This window comes from Neodiprion lecontei, chromosome 6 (assembly GCF_021901455.1).
Source record: "Neodiprion lecontei isolate iyNeoLeco1 chromosome 6, iyNeoLeco1.1, whole genome shotgun sequence".
Lineage (NCBI taxonomy): Eukaryota > Metazoa > Arthropoda > Insecta > Hymenoptera > Diprionidae > Neodiprion > Neodiprion lecontei.
In genome coordinates, this window is record NC_060265.1 from 5,538,820 (window position 1) to 5,555,939 (window position 17,120).

Here is a 17,120-nt window from a genome sequence, read left to right on the forward strand (position 1 = left end):
GTTTACATGGCTGCATCTCCAGTCAGCCTGTTACAGTATGAAACACTTTCTTCAGCAAGATAAATAAATATGACATATAGGTATATAAAATAGTATTCATATATTTCATGATTATTTATAAACAGATCTTAATAAATAAATGAGTAATTCATCTGATCGTTGCGTATCGCTGAAACTCATTTGTAGAAAACTGACCCGGTATATGAGGAGCTGGAGGTCCAAGTATATCTTGTGCTGGACTGTGCACCTTGATTTGTCTCATATGTGTATCTCGACCATTTTGATGATTCGTTATCACTGCGATTTGAATCATAAACGTTCTTATAGGTCTGTCATTAATATCTTTAATTGGAATGACCACCCAGCCACTGGGCTCGTTGAGGTCCATTACTTCTACTTCTTGAAGATCGTTGAAGTTGGTTCCTGCTCTCACGCTTATTCTGGAAAAGTTTATTCCATGGAATGTTTTTGCAAAATTTGATATGCTGATGGAATAATTTTTTGCAATCAACTTTTTTTTTCACCTGCTCGGTGTGTAGCTCTCATCGAGTTTATAATCCGTGTATATGCATATATCTCTGATGGTTGTTTTTCTCCTAAATTGAATATTAACCAAATGAGGTAATTGGCCATCTGACTGCCAATACGTCTCTGTTATATCGTCTCGTAGCTGATCCACACCAAACCCTGGTTTGCAAGAAGATAAACTCCATATTGCCTGATTACCGACTTCACGAACCCGACCAGCAAGTTCTTCTTGGACCGGATCCAAGTCACCTAAAATGCATTATTATGGAACTAAGTCGAATACATATTATTCATGTGGAAGTTTAAAGGACTCTACTACTAGTATTACATCGTTAGTAAATAAAACGCCAACCAACCTCCGCCGCTTGTTTTGTTGCTCATGAGTAAAGAAATTTGAGGTTATCAAGCATAACTTTAAAAGTTGATTATTTTGTCTACTCGATCGTAGGATCAAAAGGCGATATTGTATGATACGTTGTATCTTTTGTCGGCCGATTTATTGGCCTCTGCTCATTTTCATAAAATGATGTACAAACTAGTACAGCACTCAAAATAAACTTGCCAACACCACCACGTCGTTAGATATTCAAATAAATCCGCCTAATAAAATTTTGAAGAACCGGACATACCAAAGTCGCATTAGTTCTCATGTACGGACGTGACGTCAGCGGGTGTTGGATCGAGTTAATTACTTCGAATTCAAGTTTGTGCTTTCAACCCACTGATATAACTGTTGAAATCTGCAGTCAACGGTGTTGTGAGTCATGATTTGAATTGTTGCTATGGTGAAATTGATTATTCCACATGTGCTGGACACAGAAAATGCAACACTCTATATCATACAGAGCTTTATCAGGACTTTAATATATATTTTCAAGGGAGAGAAACTTTTACTAACAATAATGACGTTGTCTTTGACGAGGATTGACTATATGGCGGTGGGTTCCACTTCTCGTGGAACGACAAAATTGTTACCTACACCAGATCCGAAACAACAAACTCAGAGATTTGTCGTAGGTGATCATGATGGCATTCTACACATCTGTGGTGAGACTGGATAAAATAGCATTAGTAACTGATTCTTATCTCAACTAGTATTAAAATATCTATTCACTTGTATACAATGAAAGGGATGAAAAAAGATGAGCTGCAAATTATATTTAAATCCCTACCGGGGCCAAAAGTTAATGGAATATCGTTGGGGGGCGTACTCGGGACTCAGAAAGATAAAATATTTGTTGCCGTTGGCAATTCAGTCAAGGGATACACGAGAAGAGGAAAAGTCTTTTTAGAATTTGATACAAACTTGCTAGAACCCATTTCTGCAATGTAAGTGCACAAAGATAAGTTTTTGTACAATAATGACACTGGATAATTGTTTAGACTAGTTTTTTCTATTGCCAGGTGCGTTCTGGGACCAGATCTATCAGCATGTGCTAAGGATTTGTACCACCGATATCACGATTGTAGGGATGCAGACGCGTACTTGGTTGGAGAGAGAGTAATAGATGTTCTACTGTTACCAGGCGAAGGTTCCGCTGTTGTTGCTGTTCTTGCCTGCGGAGATTGTGCTGTAAATTTGATGCATTTCATTGGATCGAATACAATTTTGTAATTTTAATATACATTTCAATTTGTTATGTGTATTTTGGATTAGGTACGAGTTCTCCACGGCGGCAGGACACCAACGTTGCTTAGATTAACCACAATTCCAACGATTTTGATGCCTTACAGGTATTAATTATTTTTCACTTTTTTCCTTCTAATGACCAATAAAATACATAACCATCGACTGTCATCAATGAAAGACTGACATGGATACAATCTTATTTTAGAGAAGCTGACGTTGAATCAAAAGATCGTATTTTAGTAGGTACAACAGATGGTAGAGTTGGTTTACTCACACTTCAAAGGGATAAAACTCTGAGAGTAACCTGGCTGCTTAGCAATAATGGAGCAGAAATCACATCTCTAGACACTTATGAATTGCAGGATGGTGTAGATATTCTTGTCGGTAGACAGAATGGAGTTATAGAAGTATTTGCATTTCCTGAAGAGGATGATACCACACCTGTATTAAGATTTCGGCATGTAAGTTGTAAAACGGCTTGTAAAAAAATTGAAGTATTACACACACAACGACACAATGCGATTTGTTCTTTGTAATATTACAGAATTGTGGCGAAAGTGTCAGTACGGTAGTAGGAGGTATAGTTGGAGCTGTGGGTTATCCAGAAGTTTTAGCGACCACATATTCTGGGCGAATATTCGGTCTGACGACAAAGCCACCAGGTTTGTTAGAGGTGGACCAGGATATCGGACTGATGACAAAACTGAAAATAGAAATCGACCAATTAGAACAAAAAAAAAACCAACAAAAGGAGTCTTTTGATGTGGGAACCGATGCTTTAGCTCCATCGATACTGAACGTTAATCATAGGTGACAATAAAATAATTACAAAGCTATTAGAATTATTAATTGAGTTCAAAGAAACTAACTGTGCTCGATTTTCTTCTTATACACACAGGATGCTTATCAATAAGGAAAATGCGTCCTACACTTTATCCATTGAATTAGAAACGTCCATTGATAACATACTACTTCAATCTGATACTCCTGTGGATTTACTTGATGTTGAGAGTAACAGTGCCGTTGCTAGTTTATCAGCATGTGATCATAAATCGGGAAACTATGTTCTCGCTACCTATAGATGCCAGGTAAAGCCTTGGATTGATACACGGTAAAAGTCCCTGTAATCAATTCTGACAGTTAATACATATTAATTGAAATAAAAGAATGGCGTTAAATGCTTGGGTTTTACCAAAAAATCAAACATTTCTAAAAATAAATAACACTGTTACAATTACTACAGATAGAATACACGATGCAAATTCATACGCACAATTGTATCATGGTTTAGATCAACACCAATCGTCTCGATTTGAGATTGAGGACAATTGAAGGACAGCCTGGATGCTTGCAGATCTATGTAACATCGCAGGTATTTCGTTTTTATTCTCTGATCGACCTCATATAGGGTTGAATCAATGATTCTGCTTTTAAATATTGATGTATAGCTTGATTACTAAAGGTACAACCAAAATGCTGTCGGCGAATCCAAATTCCAATCCATGCGTTATCTTTCCATTCAAGAATTCACAAAGATGAAAATACCGTATTATTGGGTGGTCCGTTTAATGAACTGAATTTGCGTGGTTCTTTCACTGCTGCTGAGGTACATTAGCAATATTTGCAATACACTGCAGTTAGAAGGACCAGTATTATTAGATAAGTGTACATATTATGATTAACATTACAGATTCATGCCTGGCTTTCGTTGGCCCTTCCTGACGTACCTGAAAGACCCCATTTGGAAGATGGCGAAGGCACTTTAATATTTACATCAACCTTTGTCGGAACTATGTTGAAATGCAATTACAAGCAAGTTCTTGATTAATGTATTTGAAAGCTTTTCAAAATTTATCAATATTCCTATTTTTTATTAATACAGTTTACTTTCAGAAAAGGTAATGCGATATTTCTGAGTGAAAATATATCAAGTATCATTATTCTGCGAGATATATTAACTGGAGAAGCTACCAAAAGAAAAATACGGTTGGACGTTTTCTGTAGTAAGTTATAGCCATTAAAAATATTTAAAACAAATATTTTAAAACTTAATCATTCATTTTGTGATGTATACATTGGCTGAAAACATCGATAGATATCGCCAATGGAAGTATTTCCAGGGTTTTGGATTTAGTCCTACCTCGAATTGAGGCAGCGAGAGCAATAAAGGAAAAAGTTAAAATTCTCGATGCATTACAAGAGTGGGAACTAAATACTAATCCGGAGCAACTTTGTCCAAAGTATCAAGAATTACTCGAAAATGAATCAAATCTCAGAGCTGAGCTTGTAAAAGATCCCGATATGCTGCAGAGGTTGTATGGAACGATTACTGATTTGTACGTTGATTGGGAGCGAGCCAGAGGTGGTCAAATGTAAAGAAACTTTACTTACACTGAGTAATATACATTAAAATTTTAGCTTTTGTTTGGTAAACTGATGAAATATTTTTTAATTTTATCAGTAATTTTTTCATAAGCTGATTGTCCATCTACACCTTATTTTTAGATTTTTTTGTACACATACAGGTATATTTCACATACATAATGTTGTAGAGTTACGAGCAAAACAGCAACAGAAAAACTAAGGCCAGCATTAGAATCGAGGGATCTTACACTACTGTTACAAATTTTTAACGGAAACAATAGTGCTGCTGAAACACCTGTTCCACGATTGCAACAAAACTAAGACTCCACATAAAATGAAGAGACAGATTAAGATTAGTGTACATGTGTCTGTGTAAAAAATATATTTTTCAACATTGAATTTCCACATAAACAACTAATTAGTTTAAGTTTGAAAACATGATATAGAATTTTAGGATTATAATTCTTTACATAACTAAACTTATGACGCAGTATATGTTTGTGTGTATAGGCTTTTCAAATACAGAATTTCCAATTATATCCCAACGTTTGTGTTAACCTGCGTTCATTAGTATTTGTTTATAAATTATGCCACTAGTCTGAAAATACATTAAGAAAAAAACTAAGTCCACTGTATATATAGATTTCACTGATTCTAGTCTTGTGTTTTTGGAGAATATTGCCCTGACCTGTCACCACTAATTCTAATTTATCGAAACGAAATAGGTTTCGTACTTTCCACAACTCTAATGAATCACGGTAGCAGCCTCAATTCGTTTATTTATTTAATTATTTATTCATGCAACATGCAAGAATGATCAACAGCCTCGATCGCCTTAAATAGTAAATATTATAAGAGTAATTTAAATTGGCAGAAAAAATAATTCATTAATAGTTTTTGGAATTTAATTGATGCCAGTTCACCTATTGTAGCAATAAAGAAATATTTATGAATAACCAATTGTTTTTATACATAATATCGCAATATTCTACCATATAAAAAGTATCGAAATCTAAACTAATTTATCCTCTTCCATAACTTCCAAAATAACAAATACTTTATACTGAACATATTAAACTTTTACTGTCTCCTTTTAGTCATTCAGTTCTTCGTTTGAAATTATATCAAAATAGTTGATGTATGCTTACGCAGTTGTATTTCACAATGTGATTCTTGTGTGATAGATGCAAGTGTATATGTATTTCATTTGACTAATTACGTAATAATTAATTGTACTAATGGCAACAGTGCTCAGTGATATTGATTAAGCACTGTAGTATGAAATATCAAATGTTGGTAAAGTAAATACATAATTCACATACATACCATTGATACCAATATTATATACTATCAAGTAGCCACTTTGAATGAGATCATTCAAAAAATTTGTTTGATTTTTTCATCAGAAAAGTCAATTAATGTACGAGATCTGTCGATAAAATGTCCTCCTTGAAACAGTGTTTACACTGACTTATGATTGCACGTAACACTGTACATCAATAATCAGCCACAGTTACATGAAATAATTCGATCTGTAACACAAAGGTTAAATATAAAATTGGTTTTATTAATTCAAGAGACTTGTATCAATCATCTCAGCAATAACTAACTGATTCAACCAGTTAGGTACACATCGCGTTATTCATATTGAAATCAATGAACCTGCTTGATTCAATTACTTTAATGGAGGATATCTGAAAACAGATGATTCAAATTCGTAATCTAACTCACAGCAAATAATAGGCTACAGATGATAACAAGGCCATGTGTACAATGTATCTGTAGATCGCACATCTGCTTCCAAAGGATCTCTATCTGTTCCACCATCTGCTGTACGTGTAGCAGAATAATCCATGTTCTGCCCACCTTCATGTGGAAGAATACTCTCAGGATTGTCTTCTGGTGAAACAAGTTCAACTCCATTACCTTCAACTTCCAGCTTTAAGTCCTCAACCAAACTATTCTGAATCGTTCGGACTTGTGATGCTTTATTTTCATCATCCGTCAAATTTTTAGTCATGGTTGTACGATTTACAGGCCTATCAAATCTTCCGCGTGAATGCGTGTTCAGATGCCTTTTCATATCGCTTCTTACCCTGAAGGGTTTTCCACAAACTGTACATGGGTGGGGTTTCTCGCCTGTATGAATTCGTCTATGATTTTGCAGGTAACTGCTTGCTCTAAAAGTCTTATTACAATATTCGCATCGATAGTTTTTTTCACCAGTATGAATACGTCTGTGGACAATAAGAGAATATTTTCGTGCAAAGTCTTTCCCACAATATTCACACTGGAATTGTTTTTGTTCAGAGTGTATACTAGTCGAGTGATATTTCAAGTCACCCCATTGACGAAAGTGACGTCCACAATCGTCGCACTTGTACGGTTTATCGCCACTATGTAATCGTTTGTGTACCTACAAAATTTAAAAAAGTTGTAAGTCATTTTAAAAGAAAGCAAAAACAATTAATTGTTTACAAACTTTAAAAAAATGTAAAGTGTAAAGGTTAGATAAAATTTTATATTATGGACACTGTACAATACGCCAAGTGTCAAAGTGCACTACACCGCTACATATGGTGGCGATTCCCTAAAACAATATTAATCTACGATAAAGTTCAGGTAGTTGCATAAGAAAGTATGTCCAAAATAAACGTTCGGTATGTGCATTGCCACTACTCGTAGTGGTGTAGTAGTTGTTGGTCTTGAATGTCGGATCAATCTTATCCAATATAATGATATACCTTTAATGCACTGGCGGCAAAGAAACTTTTTCCACAAACGTCACACTGATGTGGCCTTTCTCCACTATGAGATCGCATATGGTAAACCAGACTATTCTTGTGGTTGAATGATCGACCGCATTGTAGGCAGGCAAGTTCGTCAACTGTACCAGTATAGTAATAAAAGTAAATTACGTCATTGCATAACTCAAGCTTTCGTATAGAAATTTCTTCCTATATCTGAAGATTTACATAATGGATGCTTGTAACTAATATCTTATAAGCAAGATACCTACTTGATCTTCTATGTTTTTGTGATTTCTTCTTTTTAGTTTGTGGCACTTCGATCTCTTCTCTATCTAGTAAATCGTTTTCATTAATTGTAGTGGTTTCCACCTGTTCCTGCGCCCCGTGATCAGGTACATCCGAAATTGCCCACAAAGTTGGCCCCCCATTAACATCGTTTAGCGAACCATCAGCTTCTTCATCAATATGAGCTCCTGTTTCCTCAACTGTGAGTAAAACAAAGATACTGGTATCAATGTTTACTTATTAATGTGCAAAAAGAATGTTTATTGGATATGAACTTTCTAGATGCAACTCACCGACGCCTCGTATGCCTTCCATAAGATCTTCAGGTTCACTAAACTCTTCTATTACAGTAGTATCAATCCCTTGAACGGAGTCTGACACAGATATCGTAATGCTCGTATTTGTGGTTTGTGCTATTCTAGATTCTACTTTTACCGGTTCATAGTGTGCCTGCAATGAAAGATAGATATTGAATAGAAAGGTCCCTTTGCCAAAGGAATAAAAATCTGTTTACAATCCAACCTTCAAGTGTTCAAAGAATTTCAATTGTCCTCCGATCGAACAGCCGCACAATTCACATCTAAACGCATGCATCAGAGGTTCATTAGCTGGTTGTTGAGAAACAATATCCTGGTTTAACTTAGCATTATCTCTTCTGACGGAAGTCCGTTTAGATTGCTGCTTCAGTTTTTTAGGGATTCTTTTTTTATGAGGCAAAGATCTTTTTGGTCCGGAAGTAGGCGCTGCATCCTCACTGCTCTCTGCAGAAACATCAATCTCATATTCGCTTTTTATGTTGATAAACTCCTGTTTTACATTTTGAGATTGAGAAATCCGTTTCATTGAATGCATTGTCGGATATACTGGCGGTGGATCTGGGTCAGGTATTGTCTGCATATAAGCATTAACAGGCGAAAGTGAATCTAAATGACCAACATCGGGTAAGGTGGGATCTTCGTGCTGCTGGTTATGCAATTGTTGTTGTTTTTGTTGCTGCTGCAACTGAACAGCAACTAATGCTGCAGCTAATCTACGGTCCTCCTGGAAATTGGATATTACGTAACTTTAAGCTGTAATTGTATCAAGTTTCAAGGATTCGTGATTTCTCAGGATCCTGGACACTTTACAAATCACAATTTAAAAAACCTTTTACCTCTGTCAGTTCGTGTGATAAAAGATCATCTTCCGTTTCATAGTACTGAGTTGCGGTAGAATATTCTGAGCCAACACCGACGTTCATCATCTCTACAACCATTCTTTCTGGAATTAACTCTCCGTTTAAAGTAATTAAAGGAACTCCTTTGGAGAGAGATTCCGCATCTGCTGGCTGTATGGTTATATATTGTGCACCCTCCATTTCTTCTAACAGCACTGCTTGAGCCTCTTCATCAGTCGCGACCTCCATGGTAGTGATGATGCTGCAAATAATATTCGTGTTGCATATTTGTTCAGAAGAACTCAGATCTCTCTGCAACTTCTAGGCGGCCCAATATTTTTATAGCCCTAAATAAGAGAGAATTTCTTTGTTTCTTTTCATGCACTGGCGAGTAATTTCGCTACGTAATCTAGTTTATTGTTAGTCCTGCAAGTTTCCAGCTCGCGAGACACTCCGATGCACCAGCTTCTGATCATTTTTAGTTAAATATATTTGAATTTCCCGCGTCAAGTTAGGCGTCATGCGATGACAGAAGGCTCAAGGTCACTGCACCCACAACTTGGCAAAAATTTTCTTTTCGTTATTAGACAAAGAAATGGATTAAATATTCCCACCTATCACCTTCCTCGGTTTATCTTATAATTCTTTTGTTGGTTATAAACTTGTTAATGCGTTAACTCGACTGATATAAACAAAGGCGAAATATTGAAACACTGTAGATCAAAATGTGACAACAGTGCTTACTTCTTGACGCCATTACACCGGAAGTCACTAACGCGCAGGCGATTCACAAAGAAAATTTACCACTGTTAATTGAACCACATAAGTTATTACAGTATATTCAGACTCGTTAATTAAAAAATGCATTGAGATCTTTGCACGTGACGTGGAATAGAATTCTGATTAAATATTTTTCACAACTTATGCGAGTTCTCAATATTATAGTTTCGGTTCATAGTTCTAGGTATGTATGTAATGTACAAGATACGTACATAAAGAATAATAATGATATGTTGGCACCGCTGTAAGTACCAAAGTTCCCCAACTTGTTCCCCAGAAACTAAATATCGCGTGAAATGTCAAAGAATCATACATCCGTCTGTCACTTTATCATATTTATCGGAAATTGTTTAGGTATAAATGATCAATTTGCAATGTTAAATTATTTTCACAATCATGCCTATGATAGTATTTATCAGGAAATTTAAGTGACGCAAAGACCACGTCCAGCTCAGCAGCTCATCATATTATTGAGACTATCACCAACGATCGCCTGTCAAGTATCAGCTGACTCACAGTCACACTTGAGGGAGGAAAATCCTTTATTATTGTTGCATCTGTTATGTGAATAACTTCGTTAAAAATTCTTCCAGCGTGAACTCTGAAATCTCGTATAAAATTTCCTCAAATGATAAAAATACATAATCAAATAAGCTATTAATGAACAATCGTTTAATTGTAAGCTGCATAATCAGTATGTAGCAATTAAACGCAGATAATCTTTCAATAATTAATAACAAACGCCCTTGCTTAATTTGACACTGAGCAACGGGCATAATAAATCAGTTATTAATAATACTTACCATTGTCCTAATGCAACATTTTAGTGAAATGAATCTATTTCGATTATACGTAATACATACCTATAATTATTACCAATTGTAAATGACACAACAAAAACTAAATATTCCTGAGTAAATAAGTATGTGGAGATTAGCAGGAATGCTTCAATAAACGATGGCGTCAATTTGCCAACGTTGGCGGGTGTGGATTCTTCCATTATTGACGTGTCTCTATGGACTAGTCATTATAATATTGATACCAATATTATTGACAAACTCTATCAACAATGGATTTAGAAAACAAGATCAAGGCGCCTTGGCCGGGGGTGCGTTTGTCCTGCTGGCCCTACCAATTTCATTTTATGAAATTATACAGCACATGATACACTATACCCAACCAAAGCTGCAAAAATATATTATCAGGTATAATAATTTCAGAATATATAATTATCTGATACGAGATTCAATCATAAAGCTTATTAAATTTAGTAACTTTTATTACTTTTATCAATGTGCAACTGGTATTTTATATTCTACTTATTAATTGTTTTTGTAGAATCTTGTGGATGGTTCCAATATATGCGGTTAATGCTGTAAGTTATTTCGGTTCTATCAATGTATAATTCACTATTTGATCTAGGAATAGATGTAAAATAATCAATAAAGAATACATATTATTCTATCATTTACAGTGGCTTGGCCTTATTTTTCCTGATGAAAGTATATACATGGACAGTTTGCGAGAATGCTATGAAGCATATGTGATTTACAACTTCATGATGTATCTACTTGCTTACCTTAACGCTGATCATCACTTGGAGCAAAGACTGGAGCTGGCGCCACAGGTTCACCACATGTTTCCTCTCTGTTGTTTACCAGATTGGCAAATGGGAAAAGAGTTTGTTCACATGTGCAAACATGGCATTCTTCAGTACACTGCTGTTCGACCTATAACAACATTGATTTCATTGTTAGTTCAACAGTCATTTTTTGTTCTCATTTACAAAAAGGGCAATAAATCATCAGAAATAGAATATTTTTAGCATGAAATTAATGTAGTATTTTTTACCCCGTAAGGAATAGATAAAATGTGTTTAAGCGCTGGTTTTAGCCAAGGGACAATATCTTTCAATTCCTAGTTTAAAATCAAAATTTCTTAATGATATACAAGTTGGTATTTTAAAAATAATTGCCATTCATTGAGCTTGAAATTTTTTATGAATTGCAGTATTTGCGAGTTGAACGGAGTCTATGGCGAAGGTGAATTCAGAGCAAATGTTGCCTTTCCGTACATGATTGCATTCAACAATTTATCACAATTCATAGCAATGTACTGTTTAGTATTGTTTTATCGAGCGAATTCAGAGGCACTGAGGCCAATGAAACCAATTGGGAAATTCCTCTGCATTAAAGCTGTCGTATTTTTCTCATTCTTGTAAGTATTTTATAATAGTGATATTTTCAATTATTCAGTATTATTCAAGTAATGCATATATGTGTATGGATTTTCGTTTGTTTCAGTCAAGGTGTGATTGTAGCCTTCCTAGTATATTTCGATGTAATATCGAGTATTTTCAACACAGACAACACAGACGATATAAGAAATATTTCATCAAAGTTGCAGGACTTTCTAATTTGTATAGAAATGTTTCTGGCTGCTGTAGCTCATCACTACAGTTTCAGCTACAAACCGTTTGTTAATTTAGCACAGAGCCAAGTATGGTGGGATGCGTTTAGGTAAATGTTAAAAATTGTGAAACTCGTTAAATAGATCAGACATAGGGGTGAATCGTATTAATTCAAACTATTTAACACTTTCAGAGCAATGTGGGACGTTTCAGACGTTCATAATGACATTAAGGAGCATTTGGGAGTCGTAGGATCATCTTTGAGCCGTAGGATTCGCGGGCGCAGTTCCTATCAACAAACCTGGGGCAGTGCAAATGAGCGCACATCTCTATTACCCCAGGTACAAATCCCATCAGCTCAAAGTGCACCAGCATCTTCATTCGTGGGATATAACACGAACGAAGCTGGTACAAGTAATGATAACTCCCAGGATTTTATTCCCGGCTTCGTTGACTTAAGCCCTGAAGTTCCAATGAACAATAATCGTGCTATCAATACGTAAATGAAAATGTAACAACGAAGATCAGATATATGAATCTAAAAACTTGAAAATGTTGGAATTGTTTAAAATCTGTTAAGAATTAGCAGAATTTTGATATCCGCAATGATATATATTTTAATAAGATATTATGTATAGTGACTCTATCAAAATAGCAATATATGTGGCTCAGAACTCTCGTTACCTCAGGTGAAGAAAGTAGAGTGTAAGAGAAATCTTTAAAGCAGGATAACAATTCATTCAAAATGATTTTGTAAATATGAATAAACGTGATGATGTAAATATTTATATTAAAAAATTGTTTCCCGTTAAAATTTTGAGGTATCAGCTTTTAGTAAATTATGATTTCACAAATACTGGCACAATTTACTCCGCTTGAAATCTACTGATTTTTGTACTTTGCCCACATCAAAATTTCATAAATCCCGCCTCAAGGAACCCGTGCACATTCCAAGCAATACGGAATAGTAGTATAGTACATTGATACTATTGAACTTTTCTTTAAAATTGATCTTACTAATTATCCGGACTTTAGTTACACTTTGTTAAACTGTACTTGAATAATTTCATGCGCAAAATAGTAACAATGACTGGGGTTTTCCACGACTTCCGTTCGTTTCAGAGTTCCTGAGGTGTATTTTGCTATTTATTGGCGCCAAATTACACCAAATTACGCCAAATGGCCACAGTAGAGTTATTCGACAATACGGTTGGTAGTAGAATGTATAATCCGTAATTGATACTAATCAATCTCTGGAAATTCGCATGAACGAACGGTGAAACTATGTATAAAACCTCTGAAATATCGAGGCCAAACGGTAACCCTTTTCGTTTGCCGACACGCGAAATCAACGGCAGTGTTGAAAAACATGTTGCTGCAGAAGAAACCTCAAAATCTTGCTCACCAACTGAAACTTCAGAAAGGCACGAAGAATATGAATACCTTGATTTGGTGCGACGAATTCTCCGAAGTGACACGAAAAGGGGTGATCGTACTGGGGTTGGAACTTTGTCTATTTTCGGACCCCAAATGCGGTTTAGTCTCAGAGATGGTAAGAGCTGCGCATCACAAATATTACTGTATTATTATTGCACAAAGATGATTCCTAATTGATGTATTGCAGGTGTTTTTCCACTCTTGACTACAAAATGTGTCTTCTGGCGTGGCGTTGTCGAAGAACTTCTATGGTTCATTAGAGGATCAACGGACGCCAGAGATCTCTCGAGTAGAGGTGTAAAAATTTGGAACGCCAACAGTTCTCGATCATTCTTAGACAGCTGCGGTTTTACTGATAGAGAAGAAGGCGATCTTGGGCCAGTCTACGGCTTTCAGTGGAGACATTTTGGTGCTGAATACAAAGATATGCATACAGATTATACAGGAAAAGGTATGAACTCGTGACATTATATATTTTTCTTACGGTAGAACTCGTAATCTATAATTTTATATAATTTGTAGGAAAATTAATGATGGTGGACTTCACTAGGTTAAAGGCTGTGGTTTAGAAAACCGCATCATCTTCAAAAGTCTACTTCAGCTAAATTATTTTTCCAAACTGTCGGCAGAATTGATCAGAAATTTAGAAATTCAAATTTATCTATTGAAACATTCAAGTAGTTTGTCAATTCTTTAATTGAAAATAATATTTCAACTGTTTTAGGAATTGATCAACTGAAAGATGTTGTGGAAAAATTGAAACATTCACCAGATGACAGGCGAATCATAATGTGTGCCTGGAATCCAGTGGATATCCCAATAATGGCTTTACCACCTTGCCATTGTCTGGTTCAGTTGTACGTGTCTAATGGCGAATTATCGTGTTTATTGTACCAGCGGAGCGGGGATATGGGTCTGGGTATTCCCTTTAACATTGCCAGTTATTCTCTACTCACTTATATGTTGGCCCATGTCACAGGATTGAAGGTCTGTCGAGGTTTGATTTCTTTGCGTTACAATTGTATTATGGTGTTAATGCAAAATTTTCATGTAATCTTCACTTTTACAGCCTGGTGAGTTTGTACATACAATTGGTGACTGCCACGTTTACCTGAATCATATTAATGCCCTAGAACGTCAGATTCAACGGACACCAAGACCGTTTCCCAAGCTGAATATTATCCGAAAGGTTGATGATATTGATGCGTTCAAGGCGGAGGATTTTGAACTAATCGGGTACGATCCTCACCCAAAAATAGCCATGGATATGGCTTTGTAAAAGAACTGGTATACTAATTTCGTTCCTAGGGTCTAAAAAGTTCGGTAATAACCAAATGAATACCTAATGGAGCTAAAATCGTTAATGTTATTCAGAGGAGAATCAGTATTTTTCTATACGTTCTTTCTATTGTATAATGTATCAATGACATATCTTGTATGAAATGATGTGTATTGTTTAATACAGTAATTGGGCTGCTAGTTGATCGTCAATATTTTATTTCCGTCATTATTCCTTTTCAAATTGTTCAAAAAGTATTACCGAAGTACCCATAGAATCACGTGCTGTAATATATTTTTTCATGTATACTTTATTTCCTAATAAAAATTATATATTTAATAAACTCATTTCTTAATATGTATTAAGACTTAGTGAAAATCACTCAAGTATACAAATCTCATTTCATAATTATATTATACAATTACTTTGAATTATCGTGAAGAAGAGATATACCTTTAAAAAACCGAAGCACATGCAAACATACTGTAAGTATAAAGAATCTCAAGTTTTAAAAATTACAGGTTTCATTAAACAGGAATCAAGAGTGTGAGTTTGATTAGCGCTTACATAGACAGGAATTTAGCAACACAGGTTGATCACGCCTGTGAAAATTAGCATGCGACAATCCCCTGTGTCAAAATAAAATTGATACCTTGAGATGGAATTACAAGTTTGGAGACTAACTGATCGCAGTTTAAATAAGGTCAAAACTTGACAACGAATGTGTGGTAAACCATAATAAAAATTCGATAGCCATAGTAGCAAATTCAACAGACAATATTTCTGGACATTTTCGTTTCTTATCAACAATTCAGGCATTGCAGACAAGAGAACAAAGGCTAGCACATTTGGACGTCATTGGCCTGCGAAGTACTTAATTGGTGTAACTGTTGAGTGACTGCCAATGTGCCTCCTTCACACACAGTTATTATGACCCAGATTACGTCTGAAACAAACGTTCAAGGAAATTCACCAAAAGAGATCATTTGTCCCAAAATAATGTGAAATGTTCTTATGCTGTTGACAAGATATCAAATTTTTCATTCAACGTCGAATCCTACCACCAAAGTAAGAGCCCGTTGACGTTGCCATTCTCCATTTACTTTGGTAAACCCCAGGTTCTGCCGGACTCACTAATTCCACGCTCAGCTCGAGAATGGTCTTTGGTGCTACGCAAGGAACAGCTACAGGGCTGGAATCTCCCATTTTTACTCCGCCTGTATGCTGTAGATAAACTCCTTCAGGCCAAGCTTCAGTTCCTGTATTTTGCACTTGCCAAGATTTGCGAAACTTTGTATTAGGGGGAACCGATTCACCTTCGCCAATGGTAGAATCACATATCAAACCCATTGAAGGTAGTTTGAATGGGGATTCAAAATCAAAGTAACTACATATTGCTGCCTGAAGATTCCTGTTGCAGAATGAAATACGGTTAAAAAAGTAATTTTACACCATAACTAAAACAATGTTTACAAGCTGTATAAGATGGGAGGAATCTTTATCTTATAAGTGATAAGTTAAAGATTAATGGAGCATTACAAAAAAAGGCCATCGAAATTATGAGGTTAGGTTTCTCTAGCGTCGTGGTTTCGCCAAGTTTCTACGATTACTCCTCTCATATATTTTTCCATACGACGGTAGAGGTTCTGAGGAAGATTTTTACCAATTATTCATATCCAAGAAAAACGCTGCCGTTGCCTCGTTGAGGTGGCTACCAGCCAATAACCTTTGAAGCTGTTTCACCAGGTCATCTTTGTCCGTCGTACCCAAACAGCTGAACTGTTGTAGCAAATTTTGATCGAATTCGTTGTCCACATCCATATTTCTCTCCTTTTATTTACTCGATTGATCCATCAACAGTGTTACGCAATTCAAAATGATGCACTCGTGTTATTTTAGTTTGACAATACCGAGGGTATAAATTTTTAATGTCATCCTTCGCGCGACGTGACTGTGACGTTCGTTTCGTTTACCGTCTTATCCTAACTAGTCCTGTCCTGTCCTCTATGCCTGTTTGCTTTACCTACTTCGCGATCAAGCCGAAGGTTGGTCAGACGACCCCTCGCAACGTTTACAAACGAGCTTTCAAAACGAAAAAAATTATTAGAAAAAATTTTTTGCTCCGCGGCAAATATCTGCTTCCAATAGTTTTCGAACATGAGCATGTAGCTTCTTTTTTTCTTTTTTTTTTATCACACACCAGGGCCGCTCATTAGGCAGTCAAAGGTCAAGTTGTTATCGCGCATGAGAGAAGCGTACCGAACTAATCATTTAGGTGGGCATAAGGAAAAACGTCAGAAATATATTATACATATTTTTCCAATCATTGAGACGTGAACTTCAGATGGCAATTGAGCCTGTGGTGCCTTTTGAGAACGACTTCTGCGTGCAATGCAATGCCCCATTAAAATTGACTCGAATATATGTGACACCGTCAAATTAACGGCGGCGACTAATGTAGAATAATTATACCTCAATCAAAATAAAGATTTCTATTAAAT

General features: G+C 35.9%; 6 protein-coding genes across 13 annotated transcripts; 3 read left to right on the forward strand and 3 right to left on the reverse strand.

Moving 5' to 3' along the window:
- Nucleotides 1-11: 11 nt before the first annotated feature.
- Nucleotides 12-1,126, reverse strand: LOC107221110 (anaphase-promoting complex subunit 10). The gene is made up of 3 exons (XM_015660001.2): nt 885-1,126; nt 525-777; nt 12-440 (listed from the first exon to the last, which is right to left on the reverse strand). The coding sequence occupies exons 1-3, from the start codon at nt 907-909 to the stop codon at nt 149-151; spliced, it is 570 nt and encodes a 189-aa protein (XP_015515487.1). The 5' UTR covers nt 910-1,126; the 3' UTR covers nt 12-148.
- A 3-nt stretch (nt 1,127-1,129) lies between these two features.
- On the forward strand, nt 1,130-5,389 carry LOC107221102 (Bardet-Biedl syndrome 7 protein homolog). 4 transcript variants are annotated; one of them, XM_046742670.1, is made up of 14 exons: nt 1,182-1,285; nt 1,407-1,575; nt 1,659-1,857; nt 1,933-2,101; nt 2,186-2,262; nt 2,364-2,619; nt 2,703-2,968; nt 3,057-3,246; nt 3,450-3,530; nt 3,621-3,764; nt 3,849-3,970; nt 4,052-4,161; nt 4,254-4,530; nt 4,711-5,389. In XM_046742670.1, the coding sequence occupies exons 2-14, from the start codon at nt 1,431-1,433 to the stop codon at nt 4,841-4,843; spliced, it is 2,169 nt and encodes a 722-aa protein (XP_046598626.1). In that variant the 5' UTR covers nt 1,182-1,285; nt 1,407-1,430; the 3' UTR covers nt 4,844-5,389. The 4 variants fall into 4 exon arrangements, with proteins under 4 accessions (XP_015515471.2, XP_046598627.1, XP_046598628.1 ...); XM_015659985.2 differs by having other exon boundaries at nt 1,130-1,575; XM_046742671.1 differs by lacking the exon at nt 3,621-3,764 and having other exon boundaries at nt 1,130-1,575.
- Nucleotides 4,890-11,203, reverse strand: LOC107221103 (zinc finger protein 275). 5 transcript variants are annotated; one of them, XR_006904851.1, is made up of 9 exons: nt 9,328-9,488; nt 8,711-8,975; nt 8,080-8,598; nt 7,851-8,007; nt 7,542-7,757; nt 7,267-7,415; nt 6,254-6,938; nt 5,849-6,054; nt 4,890-5,445 (listed from the first exon to the last, which is right to left on the reverse strand). XR_006904851.1 is itself a non-coding variant. In XM_046742681.1 (8 exons), exons 2-7 carry the CDS (start codon nt 8,960-8,962, stop codon nt 6,267-6,269), a joined length of 1,965 nt encoding a protein of 654 aa, XP_046598637.1. In that variant the 5' UTR covers nt 8,963-8,975; nt 11,073-11,203; the 3' UTR covers nt 4,890-6,054; nt 6,254-6,266. The 5 variants fall into 5 exon arrangements, 4 of the variants coding, with proteins under 4 accessions (XP_046598637.1, XP_046598638.1, XP_015515472.1 ...); XM_046742681.1 differs by lacking the exon at nt 9,328-9,488 and adding an exon at nt 11,073-11,203 and having other exon boundaries at nt 4,890-6,054; XM_046742682.1 differs by lacking the exon at nt 9,328-9,488 and adding an exon at nt 9,706-9,836 and having other exon boundaries at nt 4,890-6,054.
- On the forward strand, nt 10,176-12,687 carry LOC107221105 (transmembrane protein 184C). The gene is made up of 6 exons (XM_015659995.2): nt 10,176-10,698; nt 10,832-10,868; nt 10,968-11,245; nt 11,504-11,710; nt 11,797-12,012; nt 12,097-12,687. The coding sequence occupies exons 1-6, from the start codon at nt 10,451-10,453 to the stop codon at nt 12,404-12,406; spliced, it is 1,296 nt and encodes a 431-aa protein (XP_015515481.1). The 5' UTR covers nt 10,176-10,450; the 3' UTR covers nt 12,407-12,687.
- Nucleotides 12,688-12,916: 229 nt separating this feature from the next.
- LOC107221119 (thymidylate synthase) lies at nt 12,917-14,962 on the forward strand. Its single transcript, XM_015660010.2, has 4 exons — nt 12,917-13,455; nt 13,528-13,791; nt 14,065-14,327; nt 14,410-14,962. Exons 1-4 carry the CDS (start codon nt 13,188-13,190, stop codon nt 14,617-14,619), a joined length of 1,005 nt encoding a protein of 334 aa, XP_015515496.1. The 5' UTR covers nt 12,917-13,187; the 3' UTR covers nt 14,620-14,962.
- Nucleotides 14,912-16,858, reverse strand: LOC107221146 (protein ILRUN). The gene is made up of 3 exons (XM_015660043.2): nt 16,283-16,858; nt 15,681-16,030; nt 14,912-15,565 (listed from the first exon to the last, which is right to left on the reverse strand). The coding sequence occupies exons 1-3, from the start codon at nt 16,438-16,440 to the stop codon at nt 15,459-15,461; spliced, it is 615 nt and encodes a 204-aa protein (XP_015515529.1). The 5' UTR covers nt 16,441-16,858; the 3' UTR covers nt 14,912-15,458.
- Nucleotides 16,859-17,120: the final 262 nt, after the last annotated feature.